Source organism: Cherax quadricarinatus, chromosome 16, assembly GCF_038502225.1.
Source record: "Cherax quadricarinatus isolate ZL_2023a chromosome 16, ASM3850222v1, whole genome shotgun sequence".
In the NCBI taxonomy this organism is placed as follows: domain Eukaryota; kingdom Metazoa; phylum Arthropoda; class Malacostraca; order Decapoda; family Parastacidae; genus Cherax; species Cherax quadricarinatus.
Genome location: NC_091307.1, coordinates 15284549 through 15303076, shown reverse-complemented (window position 1 = coordinate 15303076; position 18528 = coordinate 15284549). Strand labels below are relative to the sequence as shown.

The 18528-nt window shown below is 38.6% G+C and overlaps 1 protein-coding gene across 11 annotated transcripts in view; it reads left to right on the top strand.

Annotated features, from left to right (window-relative positions):
- LOC128688791 (titin-like) overlaps positions 1 to 18528 on the top strand; it is a 458202-nt gene that overhangs the window by 280922 nt on the left and 158752 nt on the right. For all 11 annotated transcript variants that reach the window (XM_070085639.1, XM_070085635.1, XM_070085638.1 and 8 more), the window contains 5 exons: positions 2596 to 2759; positions 15049 to 15177; positions 15811 to 15969; positions 17495 to 17675; positions 17917 to 18110. In XM_070085639.1, coding sequence (XP_069941740.1) covers positions 2596 to 2759; positions 15049 to 15177; positions 15811 to 15969; positions 17495 to 17675; positions 17917 to 18110 — 827 coding nt within the window. The remainder of the gene's footprint in view (positions 1 to 2595; positions 2760 to 15048; positions 15178 to 15810; positions 15970 to 17494; positions 17676 to 17916; positions 18111 to 18528) is intronic.

Genomic DNA, 18528 nt, shown 5'->3' with positions numbered 1-18528 from the left:
GGTTCCCTGAATCCCTTCACTAAATATTACCCTGCTCACACTCCAACAGATCGTCAGGTCCCAAGTATCATTCGTCTCCATTCACTCCTATCTAACACGCCTCATGCACGCTTGCTGGAAGTCCAAGCCCTCGCCCACAAACCTCCTCCTTTACCCCCTCTTTCCAACCCTTTCAGAGGACGACCCCTACCCTCTTTCCTTCCCCTCCCCATAGATTTATATGCTTTCCATGTCATTCTACTTTGATCCATTCTCTCTAAATGACCAAACCACCTCAACAACCCCTGTTCTGCCCTCTGACTAATGCTTTTATTAACTCCACTCCTGCCTAATTTCCACACTCCGAATTTTCTGCATAATATTTACACTGCACTTGCCCTTTAGACAGGACATCTCCACTGCCTCCAACCGTCTCCTCGCTGCTGCATTTACCACCCAACTTCACACCCATATAAGAGTGTTGGTCCTACTATACTTACATTCCCTTCTTTGCCTCCATAGATAACGTTTTTTGACTCCACATATACCTCAACGCACCACTCACCTTTTTTCCCTCATCAATTCTATGATTAACCTCATCCTTCATAAATCCATCCACCGACACGTCAACTCCCAAGTATCTGAAAACATTCACTACTTTCCATACTCCTCCTCCCCAATTTGATATCCATTTTTTCTTTATCTAAATCATTTGATACCCTCATCACCTTACTCTTTTCTATGTTCACTTTCAACTTTCTACCTTTACACACATTCTCAAACTCATCCACTAACCTTTGCAATTTTTCTTTAGAATCTCCCATAAGCACAATATCATCAGCAAAAGTAACTGTGTCAATTCCATTTTGAATTTGATTCCCCCATAATTTAATCCCACCCCTCTCCCGAACACCCTAGCATTTACTTCCTTTACAACCCCATCTATAAATATATTAAACAACCATGGTGACATTACACATCCCCTGTCTAAGACCTACTTTTACCGGGAAGTATTCTCCTCTCTACACACCCCTAACCTGAGCCTCACTATCCTCATAAAAGCTCTTTACAGCATTTAGTAACTTACCACCTATTCCATAAACTTGCAACATCTGCCACATTGCTCCTCTATCCACTCTATCATATGCCTTTCTAAATCCATAAATGCAATAAAAACTTCCTACCTTTATCTAAATACTGTTCACATATATGCTTCAATGTAAACACTTGATCTACACATCCCCTACCCACTCTGAAGCCTCCTTGCTCATCCGCAATTCTACATTCTGTCTTACCTCTAATTCTTTCAATTATAACTCTACCGTATACTTTTCCTGGTATGCTCAGTAAACTTATTCCTCTATAATTTTTACAATCTCTTTTGTCCCCTTTCCCTTTATATAAAGGGACTATACATGCTCTCTAATCCCTTAGGTACCTTCCCCTCTTTCATACATTTATTAAACAAAAGTACCAACCACTCCAACACTATATCCCCTATATATATATATATATATATATATATATATATATATATATATATATATATATATATATATATATATATATATATATATATATATATATATATATATATATATATATATATATATATATATATATTATATATATATATATATATATATATATATATATATATATATATATATATATATATATATATATATATATATATATATATATATATATATATATATATATATATATATATATATATATATATATATATATATATATATATATATATATATATATATATATATATATATATATATATATATATATATATATATATATATATATATATATATATATATATATATATATATATATATACATACATATACATATATACATACATATATACATACATACATACTACATACATACATACATACATACATACCCCGCCTCGGTGGGATACAGCCAGTGTGTTGAAAGAAAGAAATATACATATGCATACATACATAAACATACATACTTACATACATACATACAGTGGAACCTCGGTATACGACCAGCTCCCTACTCGAACAAAGCTCAGCACTTGACCAAACAAATATGACTTGCCAGAGCTTCGCTGTAAACTGTTTCATGATTCTTCGCATTTTTTGGTGTTTTTTTGTATTTGTATAAATGACTCACCATGGGGCCTATGAAGATTAGTAAAAACAGCCAACCAAACAGAAAATTGGTTGGGAAGAACTTGTTTGATACTCAAACGGAGCAGCACTCGAACAGCCTTCTGGAGTGAATTGAGGTCGCATACTGAGGTTCCACTGTATTTAAATAATACCATTTTAATACAGCAAAGTGCAATACAATTTACCCACTTGATAAATTGTACTACACTTTTAATTCCTTTATTTTCTATATTTATTGCAGTGTAACTAAATTGTGGTATACAGTAGAGTACTTAAATGTTTTTTCTTTTAATAATTTTTTGATATAATGAACACATGGACAATCTCCCTATTAGCTTGTTGTATATATAGTTATTTTATGCTGGCCAAATGTAATATGTTTATAAGCATTTGTAAACCTTAACATAGTCATAAATTTTGAAGCTTATTGTGATATTTTGTGGTATTACAGCTGTTGAAGTTTCTGAACGACCCAAATTTACAATGCCCTTGAGTAATGTGATGGCACGGGCAGGGCAAAAGTTCAAATTGGAATGCCATGTGACAGGTTTACCAAGCCCTACTGTTACTTGGTTCCATAACACCAAACCAGTCAAAGAAACTCCAGATTGCAGGGTAAGATCCTTCATAAGTGAAATGATTGCCTCAGTTTTCTATTATTATTTTTTCAATGCATCAACAGTCTTCCATCGAGGCAGGGTGACCCAAAATGAAAAACGAATGTTTTTCTTTTTACATTTAGTAATTTATACAGTAGAAAGGGTTACTAGCCCCTTGCTCTATTATTATCATCATTGTTATTATTGCATATATTTTATAAAACATTGGCTATATTCCACCAAGAAGGAAACCCAGTTACCATTACTCATTTCTTAGCTGTCTCTACAGTACATGGCAATCACAATTCAAATTGCTATAAGTAATAGTAATTGTTCTCTACTGTCAAATTATCTACTGCACTGTTTTTTTATACAATGATCAGCATTTTTCACATAATGCACAGTGTATGTTCTATTTAATCAGCAGGTTATTAATAGTAGTTCATCTGTTAAATACATATCCACACTTAACATTACTTTTTTTTTTTTTCCTTTTTTTTCTTCAACAAGTCGGCCATCTCCCACCGAGGCAGGGTGACCCAAAAAAGAAAGAAAATCCCCAAAAAGAAAATACTTTCATCATCATTCAACACTTTCACCGCACTCACACATAATCACTGTTTTTGCAGAGGTGCTCAGAACACAACAGTTTAGAAGCATATACGTATAAAGATACACAACATATCCCTCCAAACTGCTAATATCCCGAAACCCCTCCTTTAGAGTGCAGGCATTGTACTTCCCATTTCCAGGACTCAAGTCCAGCTATATAAAAATAACCGGTTTCCCTGAATCCTTCTCACTATATTATTCCCTGCTCACACTCCAACAGATCGTCCAGGTCCCAAATCCACCATTCTGCCCATTCACTCCCTATCGAACGCTCTATGCACGCCTGCTGGAAGTCCAAGCCCCCTCGCCTAAAACCTAAAAACCCCTTCCTTCCCCTTCCTTCCAACCTTTTCGAGGATGACCCCTACCCTGTCCTTCCTTCTCCTACCGATTTAAATGCTCTCCATGTCATTCTACTTTGATCCATTCTCTCTAAATGACCAAACCATCTCAACAACCCCTCTTCAGCCCTCTCACTAATACTTTTATTAACTCCACACCTTCTCCTAATTTCCACACTTAACATTACTATATATATATATATATATATATATATATATATATATATATATATAATATATATATATATATATATATATATATATATATATATATATATATATATATTATATAATATGGCCACAGAAGATTTAAGAGATACATTGTTGATATAAAGGTGGCATATATATATATATATATATATATATATATATATATATATATATATATATATATATATATATATATATATTATATATATATATATATATATATATTATATATATATATATATTATATATATATATATTATATATATATATATATATATTATATATATATATATATATATATATATATATATATATATATATATATATATATATATATATATATATATATATATATATATATATATATATATATATATATATATATATATATATATATATATATATATATATATATATATAAAGTGATATCTAGCCTTTATTTTTAGGCTTTAAGTTAACCAGTAAATGACTGCCTGAGTTTCTTCAGCTCCTGTGACTGATCACTGCACACTAGCTCACCCTCAGCTTCTGTTTGATATAATCTTGTTATAAGAGGAAGTTGATGAATGCATGTGTTGTGATTTTGCATTCAATATTAGGAACATAAGTTGCTGCTGATGCTGGTGATAAATATCTTACTTAGCTATTAGCTTACCATTTATTTTTTATACCACACTGGTTATCTCTCACAAAGGTAGGGTGACCCCAAAAATAAGAAATGCTCTCACCATCACTCACTGGGAGAAAAAAGCAATTGAAAGCATCATGAAAGCAATAGAAGATGATATGACCCAGCTGGCAAATTTTCTGAGTCACAAAATCATAATGACACAATTGCAAACAAACCATACCACAGGTGGGGTTAGAATCCGCTATCAGAGAGTCACAAAACTCCAGACCAACGCGTTAGCCACTGGGCCAGCTAGCTACAATAAGATTCATCCAACTAGGTATATTTCTACACCATAGGAAGGTTAGCAGTGGTGCCTATACTAACCTTTCTATGGTGTAGAAATATACTTAGTTGGATGAATCTTATTGCAGTTAGCTGGCCCAGTGGCTACCATGTCAATCTGAAGTTTTGTGACTCTCTGATCGTGGGTTCTAACCCCCCACCCGTGATATGGTAATTTTTCTGAGAATAGGGGGGTTTGCAAGAGGAAGAATCTGCCAGTCAAAGTGATTTTCAAGGCAGGATTAGCTCAAAACAGGATCCTGTAGGAGAAAGCAAGACTAAGGGACATTTCGGTATACCGGAGGGTGTATCTCGACCACGACAGAACACGAGAAGAAAGGCAGAAACTGAAAGAGGGTACAAGATGAAAGGAGGAAAGAGAAGGGTACAAAGATGAAAGGAGGAAAGAGAGGTGATGATGGAGATGGTCAGGAGAACCCAGACTCAGGAGGAAGTTCAAATACAACTTCCCTCACAACCACCTACAGAAGCCCCGCAACCAGGACAAACGCATTACAACCAAACATTCTAACCCAAAAAACGCATGCCATACCCAGTGCCCCCATCCACCTCATTACAAACTCCACCTTCACAGCAACCACCCATAGTTCCTCATCAGGTCTCCCATTCCCCCAACCCCAATGTGCCCCCCTGACAACAGTTTTAGAAAAGAAGTTGAAGGTTTTGTATACAAATGCAGATGGAATAAAAGCTAAATGTGAGGAGTGGCATGAAAGAATCTGGTCAGCCATAGAAGTAGTGAGGTCTAAGGAAGGGATCTCAGTCATGTGTAGCATTTTGCCTAGAAAGGGAGTGGGCAATGAATAGATGTGTAGGGCAGTTGGTATAAATTGCTGGCTAGACAGGTACTGCAAGGATCTTGCAATCTCATTCATTGATAACTGGGACAAATTCTATGGCAAACGTGATATGTATGCAAGGGATGGGGTTCATCTCTCTGGGGCTGGTGTGGTTGCATTAGCCAATTTGATTGAGAGGGTCATTGATAACTTGTCTAGGACTTTAAACTGATAGATTATAGAGGTATGGGTGTTTGTGGGAAACAATCCAGCTGCAGTACTAGGGTTGAAAACAGCAGATATTACTAGAATACCCAAGGGATATGTTTAAAAGACTAGTAAAGGCAAAGCAACTGTTCAACAAACAGAGCTAGAGGGCAATGAGGGAGTAGCTCCCTTAAGTGTTTACTATACAAATAGTAGGAGTCTAAGGAATAAGATGGATGAGCTAAGATTACTTGCAAGTGCAGGTAATATAGATATTATTGCTATAACGGAGACCTCGTTCAATTGGAAGAATAGAGAAATACCTTCTGAATGCAATTTACAGGGTTATAAACTGTTCCACACTGATGGAGTCAACAGGAAGGGTGGTGGAGTGGCGATGTATGTCATTGATAATTTAAATTGTTGTGTTAGACAAGATATAAGATTAGAAACATCGGACACAGAATCTGTTTGACTACAGTTTCTCGAAGGTCATGAAAAATTCATTTTGGGTGTGATTTACAGGCTCCCAAAACCTTGAAAGGGAGTGCGGTAGGCTGCAATGGGACAAAATTCATAAGGCTTCTAGATATGAAAATGTTGTGTTAATGGGAGATTTTAACTTTATACAAATTGACTGGAACAATGTGACAGGAAATCTTGAGTCTAGTGACTTTCTTGATATGGTTCAGGATTGCTTTTTAAAACAGTTTGTGACAGAACTAACTAGAGGAAACAGCCTGCTTGACCTGGTTCTTGCCAACAAAGAATCAATAGTTAATAACCTTCAGGTTAATGATGAGCTTGGGGAAAGCAGTCACAAATCAGTTTGTTTCAGCATATCATGGAATTATCCTGATAACTGCAATCAAGTCCTTGTCCCAGATTTCTGCTTGGCTGACTGCATGGGACTGAGAAATTACCTGGGTGGACTAAATTGGGATGACTTGACTATGGGTCAGGTAGCTGGTATTGGTTGCCAATATGACGTGTTTCAGAGCATAGTGCTAGCTGCCCAGACACCTTTTGTTCCGAGTAAGGAAATTAGATCTAACAAAAATGATCCCAAATGGATAAACAATAGATTAAAACATCTCATTGGTCAAAAGAGAGGCACATATAGGCATATCAAGAGAGGGGAAAAGCAGTTAAGAAATCAATGTATTCAGTTAAAGAGAAATAAAAAAAAAGGAATAAGAAAAGCAAAAAGGGATTATGAGGCTAAAGTCGCAAGGGATTCAAAGATTAACCCAAAAGATTTCTTTCAGGTCTACAGAAGTAAGATTAAGGACAAGATAGGCCTACTTAAGAGTAACTCAGGTCAGATCACATGCAATGATGAGGATATGTGTGAACTTCTCAACACCTACTTCCTTTCAGTTTTTACTCAGGAAGATACTAGCGAAATTCCAGAAATAATAAATTACGTAGAACAGGACAATAATAAACTATGCACGATTGAGGTAACTAGTGACATGGTCCTCAGACAAATAGAGAAATTAAAACCTAGCAAATCCCCAGGCCCTGATGAACTGTTTGCAAGGGTTTTAAAGGAATGTAAAGGGGAACTAAGCATATCTTTGGCTAATCTTTTCAATATATCACTACAAACTGGCATAGTGCCAGACAAGTAGATAATGGCTAATGTAATACCTATTTACAAGGCAGGTGACAGGTCCTTAGCTTTGAACTATAGACCAATAAGCCTTACCTCCATAGTGGGAAAATTTATGAAATCAGTAATTGCTGAGGCAATTCGTAGCCATCTTGAAAGGCATAAATTGATTAATGAATCTCAGCACAGTTTTACAAAGGGGTGTTCCTGTCTTACGAATTTACTAACTTTTTTCACTAGGGTATTTGAGGAGGTAGATCATGGTATTGAATATGATATTGTGTATATGGACTTCAGTAAGGCTTTCGATAGAGTTCCACATCAGAGGCTCTTGAGGAAGCTTAAGACACATGTAATAGGAGGAAAATTTTTTTCCTGGGTAGAGGCATGGTTGACAAATAGGCAGTAGAGAGTTTGCATAAGAGTTTTGCATCAGAATGGCAGCACGTCACAAGCAGTGTTCCACAGGGGTCAGTGTTGGCCCCCTTGTTGTTCACAATTTACATAAATGACAGATGAGGGAATAAATAAGCAAACTTGCTGATGACACCAAAATAGGCTGTCTAGTTCATTCTAATGAGAACATTAGTGCACTCCAGGATGATTTGAATAGACTGATGCAGTGGTCTGAGAAGTGGCAGATACAGTTTAATATAGACAAATGCAAAGTTCTAAATGTTGGACAGGACAGTAACCATGCCACATATAAATTATATAATGTAGATCTTAATACTCCTGATTGCGAGAAGGATTTAGGAGTTCTGGTTAGCAGTAATCCGAAACCAAAACAACAGTGCATTAGTGTTCGCAATAAAGCTAACAGAATTTTTGGCTTCATATCAAGAAGTATAAATAATAGAAGTCCTCAGGTTGTTCTTCAACTCTATATATCTTTAGTTAGGCCTTATTGAGATTATGCTGCTCAGTTTTGGTCACCGTATCACAGAATGGATATAAATGCACTGGAAAACGTACAAAGGAGGATGACAAAGTTGATCCCATGTATCGGAAATCTTCCCTATGAGGGTAGACTGAGGGCCCTGAATCTGCACTCTCTAGAAAGGCATAGAATTAGGAGGGATGTGGTTGAGGTGTATAAATGGAAAACAGGAATTAATAAAGGGGATATAAATAGCATGCTAAAAATATCTAGCATAGACAGGACTCGCAGCAATGGTTTTAAGCTAGAAAAATTTAGGTTCAGGAAGGATATAGGAAAGCACTGCTTTGGTAACAGAGTTGTGGATGATTGGAACAAACTCCCGAGTACTGTCATAGAAGCTAAGACATTGTGTAGTTTTAAAAAATAGGTTAGATAATTATACGAGTGGGTATGGGTGGGTGTGAGTTGGACCTGACCAGCTTGTGCTACTAGGTCAGTTGCCATGCTCCTTCTTTAGTGAATGGGACCTGACCTGACTACCTTACGTCATTGGCTTAAGCCAGTGGGTGAATTGGACCTGCCTTGCATGGGCCAGTGGGCCTGCTGCAGTGTTCCTTCTTTCTTATGCTCTTCTTATGTTCCTATGATAACAGATGCAATCTTTCCACCTGGATAGCAAATCCTCAGGGAAGATAGAGGGAGCAGAGGGGGAGGAGGAGTTGCACTGCTTGTTAAAAACCGGTGGAGATTTGAGGAAATGGAAGGAATGGATGGAATGGGCGAAAGGGACTACATAGCAGGAACAATCCAATCTGAGGGCCATAAGGTGGTAATTGCAGTAATGTACAACCCGCCACAGAACTACAGGAGGCCAAGAGAAGAATACGACGAGAGCAACAGAGCAATAATAGACACACTAGCTGAGGTGGCTGGAAGAGCTCACATGGGGAGAACAAAGTTACTAGGTATGGGTGATTTCAATCACAAGGAGATTGACTGGGAAAACCTGGAGCATTTAGATCAAACAAAATGTAGACTTTGTCAGGTGGACTATTGTCACACCCTGTGTCATTATGTACTGGACTGCGATAAAATTAATGAATTTAGAGACAACTCGCTCAGAAATGTTCAAGATATATCAAAGTATTTTATCCACAGTGGTATATTACAGACCATTTTGGAGAAATGCCCTGACTTTGATCACTGCAAATAAAGCATTACCACGTACTCACCTACTGAGTCCTCCCTCTCCCTGCTCCATGAGCTTTATCATACCTCATCTTAAAACTATGTATGGTTCCTGCCTCTACTACATCACTTGCCAGACTATTCTACTTCGTAACAACTCTGTGGCTGAAGAAATACTTCCTAACATCCCTTTGGCTCATCTGAGTCTTCAACTTCAAATTGTGACCCCTTGTTTCTGTGTCCCATCCCTGGAATATCCTGTCTCTGTCCACTTTATCTATTCCACTCAGTATTTTGTATGTCATTATCATGTCAGCCCTGACCCTCCTGTCCTCCAGTGCCATCAGACCGATTTCCCTTAACCTTTCTTTGTAGGACATAACCCTTAGCTCTGGAACCAGCCTTGTTGCAAACTTTTGCACTTTCTCTTAATTTCTTGATGTGCTTGACCAGGTGTGGGTTCCAAGCTTGTGTTGCATACTCCAGTATGGGCCTGACGTACACAATGTGTAGAGTCTTGAACGATTCCTTACTATGGTATTGGAACACTATTCTCAGGTTTGCCAGGCACAGTTATTTGGTTAATGTGGGCTTCCGGCGACGTGCTCGGTGTTATACTCACCCTCAGATCTTTCTCCTTTAGTGAGGTTTGCAGTCTTTGGCCGCCTAGCCTATACTCCGTCTGCAGTCTTCTTTGCCCTTTCCACTTGTGTGTGTGTGTGTGTGTGTGTGTGTGTGTGTGTGTGTGTGTGTGTGTGTGTGTGTGTGTGTGTGTGTGTGTGTGAATGTGTGTGTTTGTACGCTCGTGTGTGTGTGTGTTTGTGTGTGTGTGTGTGTGTGTGTTACCATTTTGTCCTAGGCACATGTCGATTAGACACTTGTGTGTGTGTGTGTGCATGCACCCTTGTGCGGCCGATTTCCCTTAACCTTTTTTTGTAGGACATTCCCCTTTGCTCTGGAACTAGCCTTGTTGCAAACCTTTGCACTTTCTGTAATTTCTTGACGTGCTGGACTAGGTGTGGGTTTCAAACTGGTGCTGCATACTCCAGTATGGGCCTGACGAACACGGTGTACAGTGTCTTGAATGTGTGCGTGTATGTGTGTGTGTGTGTGTTTGCATGTGTATTTGTGTACTCATATATGTGTGAGTGCTTGTGCTCGTGTGTGTGTGTATGTATACTCGTTTACCAGGAGTTTACCTGGAGAGAGTTCCAGGGGTTAACGCCCCCGCGGCCCGGTCTGTGACCAGGCTGCCTGGTGGATCAGAGCCTGATCAACCAGGCTGTTACTGCTGGCTGCATGCAATCCAACGTACGAGCCACAGTCCGACTGGTCAGGTACCGATTTTAGGTGCTTGTCCAGTGCCTGCTTGAAGACAGCCAGGGGTCTATTGGTAATTCCCCTTATGTATGCTGGGAGGCAGTTGAACAGTCTCGGGCCCCTGACACTTATTGTATTGTCTCTTAACGTGCTAGTGACACCCCTGCTTTTCATTGGGGGGATGTTGCATCGTCTGCCAAGTCTTTTGCTTTCATTGTGAGTGATTTTCGTGTGCAAGTTTGGTACTAGTCCCTCTAGGATTTTCCAGGCGTATATAATCATGTATCTCTTCTGCCTGCGTTCCAGGGAATACAGGTTCAGGAACTTCAAGCGCTCCCAGTAATTGAGGTGTTTTATCTCCATTATGCGCGCCGTGAAGGTTCTCTGTACATTTTCTAGGTCAGCAATTTTGTGAGTGTACTCGCCTATTTGTGTGTGTGTGTGACCCAACAATTTAATATTTGCACCAATAACTCATTGCAGTTGTGACTGGGTGTGGATGTGTGAATTGCTCATTACTCTATAATTTGTTCATAATTGTAGCCATATATAAATGTAAGAAAGTAAATTTACTTACTTACATGATTCATTACCTTTGTAACCTGTGAGTTCATTACCTTTGTAACTTGCTCAGCTATCAAAACTTTGGGGCCCAGTCCCTGGACCCATTATGTACCTCTGTAGTCTTTTGACTACCACTCACAGGATGGGTATGGGGTACATAATAAACATATTAAACTAAAACCAAAGGGGTGTCGAAACATGGAGAGCCAAGATGATGGATGTGGTACTGGAAAACCTCGTGCATCAACATGTTAAAGGCACTTCCAGAGAGAGAGGTGAGGATAATCTAGCAAGACTGGACCTAGCATTCACCTTGAGTGGTTCGGACATCGAGGATATCACGTACAAAAGGCCCCTTGGAGCTAGAGATCATGTGGTTCTGTGCTTTGCTTACATAGTTGAGCTACAAGTGGAGAGGGGTATCAGGAATAGGATGGGAAAACCAAACTACACAAGGGGGGACTTCACAGGCATGAGGAACTTTCCTACAAGATGTTCAGTGGGATAGAGAATTGGCAGGAAAACCAGCAAAAGAAATGATGGACTATGTGACAACAAAATGCAAGGAGGCAGAGGAGAGGTTTGTTCCCAAGGGAAACAGAAACAATGAGAAGACTGAAACGAGTCCTTGGTTCACCCAAAGGTGAAGGGAGGCAAAAACTAAGTGCATTAGAGAATGGAAAAAGTACAGAAGACAAAGGACCCAAGAAAATTAAGAGATAGCCGATGAGCCAGAAACAAATATGCATAGATAAGAAGGGAGGCTCAGCGACAATACGAAAATGACATATCATCGAAAGTAAAGTCTGAACTGCAGCTGTTGTATAGCCACATCAGGAGGAAAACAGTCAAGCACCAGGTACAGGCTGAGGAAGGAAGATGGGGAGTTCACAAGAAACAACCAAGAGGTATGTGAAGAGCTCAACATGAGGTTTAAAGAAGTCTTCACAGTGGAGACAGGAAGGACTCCACGAATTCAGAATAGGTAGGTACACCAACAAGCACTGAATGAAATACACACAATCGAGGAGGAGAAGCTGCTGTGTGAACTTGATACCTCAAAGGTGGTGGGACCAGACAACATCTCTCCATGGGTCCTTAGAGAGGGAGCAGAGATGCTGTGTGTGCCACTAACAAAAATCTTGAACATATCCATTGAAACTGGGCAACTGCCTGAGGTATGGAAGATGGCAAATATAGTCCCAATTTTTAAGAAAGGAGATAGACACGATGCATTAAACTACAGACCTGTGTCACTGATGTGTATAGTATGCAAAATCATGGAGGTCATCAGGAGGAGAGCGGTGGAGCACCTAGAAAGACAGGCTTATAAACGACAATCAGCACGGCTTCAGGGAAGAAAAAATCCTGTCACAAATCTACTGGAGTTTTATGACAGGGTAACAGAAGTAAGACATGAGAGAGAGGGGTGGATAGACTGCATTTTCTTGGACTGCAAGAAGGCCTTCAACAAAATTCCTCACAAGAGGTTAATGCAAAAGCTAGAGGATCAGGCATGCATAACAGGAAAAGCACTGCAGTAGATCAGAGAATATCTGACAGGGAGGCAACAGTGAGTTGTAGTACATGACAAGGTGTCAAAGTGGGCGCCTGTGAAAAGCAGGGTTCCACAGGGGTCAGTCCTAGAACCTGTGCTGTTTTTGGTATATGTGAATGACATAATGGAAGGGATAGACTTAGAAGTGTCCCTGTTTGCAGATGATGTGAAGTTAATGAGAAGAATTAAATTGGTCAAGGATCAGGCAGGACTACAAAGAGACCTGGACAGGCTACAAGCCTGGTCCAGCAACTGGCTCCTTGAATTTAACCCTGCCATATGCAAAGTCATGAAGATCAGGGAAGGGCAAACAAGACCGCAGACAGAGTATGGTCTAGGTGGCCAAAGACTGCAAACCTCACTCATGGAAAAAGATCTTGGGGTGAGTATAATACTGGGCACATCTCCTGAAACACACATCAATCAGATAACTGCTTCAGCATACAGGTGTCTGGCAAACCTGAGAATAGCATTCTGATACCTCAGTAAGAAATCGTTCAAGACTCTGTACACCATATACATCAGGCCCGTATTAGAGTATGCAGCACCAGTTTGGAATCCACACCTGGTCAAGCACATCAAGAAATTAGAGAAAGTGCAAAGGTTTGCAACAAGACTAGTCCCAGAGCTACGAGGATTGTCCTAGGAAGAAAGGTTAAGGGAAATCGGCCTGATGACACTGGAGGACAGGAGGGTCAGGGAGACATGATAACGACATGTGAAATACTGCGAGGAATTGACAAGGTGGACAAAGACAGGATGTTACAGAGATGGGACACAGAAACAAGGGGTCACATTTGGAAATTGAAGACTTCTATCAGTCAGAGGGATGTTAGGAAGCATTTCTTCAGTCATAGAGTTGTCAGAAAGTGGAATAGCCTAGAAAGTGACGCAGTGGAGGCAGGAACCATACATAGCTTTAAGACGAGGCATGACAAAACTCAGGGAGCAGAGAGAGAGAGAAGACCTAGTAGCAATCAGGAAAGAGGCAGGGCCAGGAGCTGAGTCTTGACCCCTGCAACCACAATTGGGTGAGTACAATTAGGTGAGTACACACCCCTATGGGTGTGTACGTACTTTGTCAATGGTCCAAGTCGGACCGAAACGTCGTCGTAAGCTTCTCTCTTTTATGTGCGGGTTATTTGTGTAACCCTCTGGGGTTTCTTCTATTTTCTTACTAGTTCTTGTTCTTGTTTCTCTCCACTTATCTCCATGGGAAAATGGAGCAGAATCTTGCTCCGTAAGCCTTGTGGGTCGCCAGAGGCGATTAAAATGCCGGGAGTGAGGGGCTAGTAACCCCTTCTCCTGTATATACATACAGTGGACCCCCGGTTAACGATATTTTTTCACTCCATAAGTATGTTCAGGTGCCAGTACTGACCGAATTTATTGCCATAAGGAATGTTGTGAAGTAGATTAGTCCATTTCAGACCCCCAAACATACACGTACAAACGCACTCACATAAATACACTTACATAATTGGTCGCATTCGGAGGTAATCGTTATGCAGGGGTCCACTGTATTACTAAATTTAAAAGAGAAACTTTTGTTTTTTTTGGGGGGGGACCCCTGCCTCTGTGGGATATGACCAGTTTGTTGAAAGAAGAAGAATCACAGACAAAATGGAACACAGTAGGCATAACAAAACTCATATTATTCTCAGAGGTTTTGGTGATGGCCTTGTGACTGTTTCAGTATCCTCTGCTATATCTAGTGATGTAATGTTATGTCACTGACACACAGTTTAGCATTAAGTTTGGGATGAACAGCCATATATAAACTATTATACAAAACTCTTTCTTTAAATTTATTAATAGACAGAGCTAATGAAAAGAAAACTTATTAAACAAGCCGGTTCAACATTGATAATTATTGATGCATTTTCACACTGAGAAGAGGGTAGCTATGGAAAAATCATGTTTGTGAAATTTAGTATAGTCGCACACATCTCTCAGCTTTCTGATTTTTGCTTAAGCAACAATAAGTATTAAGAAATTCTCACAGAAAAATCATACAGTACCTGTTCTGACAGTGTTTTCTTTCAAATTCAGATAACTTTTGATGGTAGTATTGCCACTCTGGTAATGTCTGAGGCCTTCCCTAAGAATGCAGGAACATACACTGTAGTGGCCAAAAATTCTGCTGGGGAAGGACAGTGTTCTGCAAATGTTTCAGTAAAGGTTAGTATTTTATATTAAGTAACTGCCATTCATAAGGAATTTGTGGTAAATGACATTTTTTATGTATAGTTCACATTATACTTATTTTTAGACACTTCTATTATATAAAATGTTTCCATTTTAAATGCCATTGCTTGTGTTTTATTTTTTGAATAGTACGTCATAGGTGACAAATGAACAATTTAAGTTTTAGCAGCAAAAAATATATCGGTAGCCTACTCATTTTTAATTAAACTGTTTGTATTCTCTTGAAAATATTACTGTGCTGCATTTGAATTGTCTGAAGTAGTAATTTTTTTTATTCCTCCACTGATTAATTTTTGAACTTATCAGTGTGATATAATCATAAGAGTAAGCATTCTCAACTCATGATAATGATTTTAGTTTTTGAAATAATAAGGAGTTGAAGCATTTGCTGTTACAGTTTGCTGTAGTTGGCTGCATACTCTTCATACACAGGCTAAAGAAATTATTTCAAGGAGGATACCTTCCTGAATGTACATTAATTCTATATAAGCATATTTAAGTTTTAGTACTTGCAGGAAGTATACATACAATATGTGCATAATATACATTTTAATATTATAATATTTTATCAAATCCCTAAACTGTATTTGTAACTGCTTCCAACAGGGCCGCATCCCAACTGAGACGAGTGATTCTGAGGTCACGTCTGACATAGATGTGGAGCCAGTGAAGCCGACAGTGCAGCTTCCTCTCAAGGATACAACTGTTAAGGAGGGCAAAAGTGCCAGGCTTGATTGTGTCATTATTGGACAACCAGAGCCTGAGGTAGGAAGATATTGTAAGGGAGAAAAACCTTTACTGATAGTGATATTGTGTTGGGGTTGTCTTACTACAAAGTATGAGAATGGTATAGTATATAGAAAGCAGATATAGAAAATATTGTTTTTATGTTTAGATATGAGGCAGAGTTTAAGTAATGCAGTATTTCAGATGTAAATTCCAATTCTACTTTGTTTCTAGAAAGGAACTAATGCCATCCTCCGGTCACAAGGGTCATTTTTATCTTTGCCTTTTATTATCGACACTTTCTATGTTTTTTAGATTGCTTGAAGGCTAAATTTGTATTCATAAAAGTTTGAAGCATATAGGAGGTTGGAGGCAGTGATGTCATGTTTGAGGTGGGCAGTGTGTGGTGTGAATATTATGCAGAGAATTTGCAGTCTGGAGAGGAGGAAATGGGTTATGAAAAATATTATTCATAGGACAGAGTAGGAGTTGTTGAGATGGTTTGGACATATATAGAGGTGGAGCAAAACAGAATGACTAGGAATGCATATGAATTTGGGGTAGAGTGAAGGAGGGGTGGGGGTCATTCCAGAAAGGATTGGAGGGAAGGGGTAAATGAGGTTTGTTTTGAGTGCTTAGGCTTGGACATTCAACAGGCTTGTATAAGTGTGTTAGGACTGGAGGCAAGTGGTTTTAGTGAATTAACATGCTGTTGGAGCATGATCAAGGTAACATTTATGAAGGGATTCAGTAAAACTGGTTAGCTGGACTTGAGTTATGGAGGTGGGAAGTACAGGGTCTGAAGGAGGGGTGGGGATGTTGCAGTTTGGAACGTTATCTGAGCTGTGATGTTGGCATGCTTTTGGCAAGCAAAACAGTGATTGAAATAATGATGGTGAAAGTGTTTCTTCTTTTTTGTGTCACTCTACCTTGGTGGAAGATGGTTGATGTGTTACAAAACAAAAAAGATAACCCAAAATGAGGGGTTCCATCTTACTGTGTTTTCTAATTCCACTGACATGGAGAGAGAACCTTATTGAGTAGCAGAACTAGTTTCATCCAGCCTGTGGTTAATGAACTCCACTTCCTTTGCCCTCAGATTCTTTTCTATAAAGTACACTGCTACATATTAACATGCAATTTTTTTCGTGCCGAGCTTATCATTAGATAAGTTTTACATTGTATTTCCTTTGACTTTTATAATTTCCACACCATTTGGTCAACCAGTCACAGAGGTTAAATAGCTATGTTGCTCTGCAAAAATAATTCAGTATACATTTGGGTAAAAAATTAAGATTCAGTGGATGGGTATGTCTGTAGATGTGGAGTGGAGGGTCAAGTATGTACAGAAAACAAAAGCTATAAACAACTATGATGAGAAATAGAAATAAATAAGAAATAGATTTTGAAAATGCAAAATTGTTGTAAATGATCATGCATATATGTTTTGCATTTGGTAAGTTTTTTATTTCGCTTAGTATCTGTAAATCACATAGATGTATAACATAATCCAGTTAGCACAACTGCTACCTGTACTAACATATCCTGTTTTTATTTTTTATAGGTAATATGGTATCATGATGATAAACCTGTCAAGGAATCAAATGACTTCAAGCTGCTGTTCCATGGAGATCGTTGCTCACTCATTATCCAGGAAGCATTTCTTGAAGATGCTGGCATATATAGAGTGGTTGCCATGAATTCAGCTGGTGAAGCATCAACAGCGTGTTTTCTGAATGTTGATCGTAAGTAAATTGTAATGAGAAACTGCAATTTTTATTCTTATTAGAATGAAGTGATGATGTGTTTTGTATAGTTAAAATGAAAAGCATTTAAATAATTGAGCAGGAATTAATGTCGCAATAGTAGATGGTATATGAATACCGAGAAGTTGCTGCTTGTGTTTTTATCACTTACTAAATTAATATCCATGACAGACAGAAATTTTAGACTTATTCATAATAAGCATTTCATATGTCCTCGCAGCAATTCCTGAGCCAACTCCTCCTCCAGCACCTGAACCTCCTGCAGTAGCACCCAGATTCTCTCAGTTACTGGTTGACAACCACGTCACGGAAGGAAATCCCGTCACTTTACGTGCTACAGTCACAGGCCAGCCCAAGCCTACCATTTCCTGGTTCAGGGAGAGCATGCCACTTATTCCTGATAATGAGCTACAGGTAATTGAGCTGTTTTATGCAGTAAAACTTATCAAAGTGTTTATAACAAACATTCTAATTTTATTCCTGGCAATAGAAAAAATTGTTGGAAAAAATCAGACTAGAAATTAATACATACTTCACTACAGTATTACACTCTACATTTATGATGGGAACACTAAACTCGTAGGCACCTTACAGAACCAGAGAAATAGGAAACATTCAGGTTCAATCCAAGGAAAGAGAGAATAGGTTCATTTCCTTAGATAAAGAGCCCCTCACCAGCATGAAGCCTCCCTTGAGGAAATAAATATAGGGAAAATTAGTTATAATTACATTAAAAGCTGAGAAAGCTCTAGTAGGTGAAATATGGGAGTTGTCATAGTTGCTTTTTGCCACTGATACTTTGCTTTTGGGATATTCTGATGAGAAGTTGCAA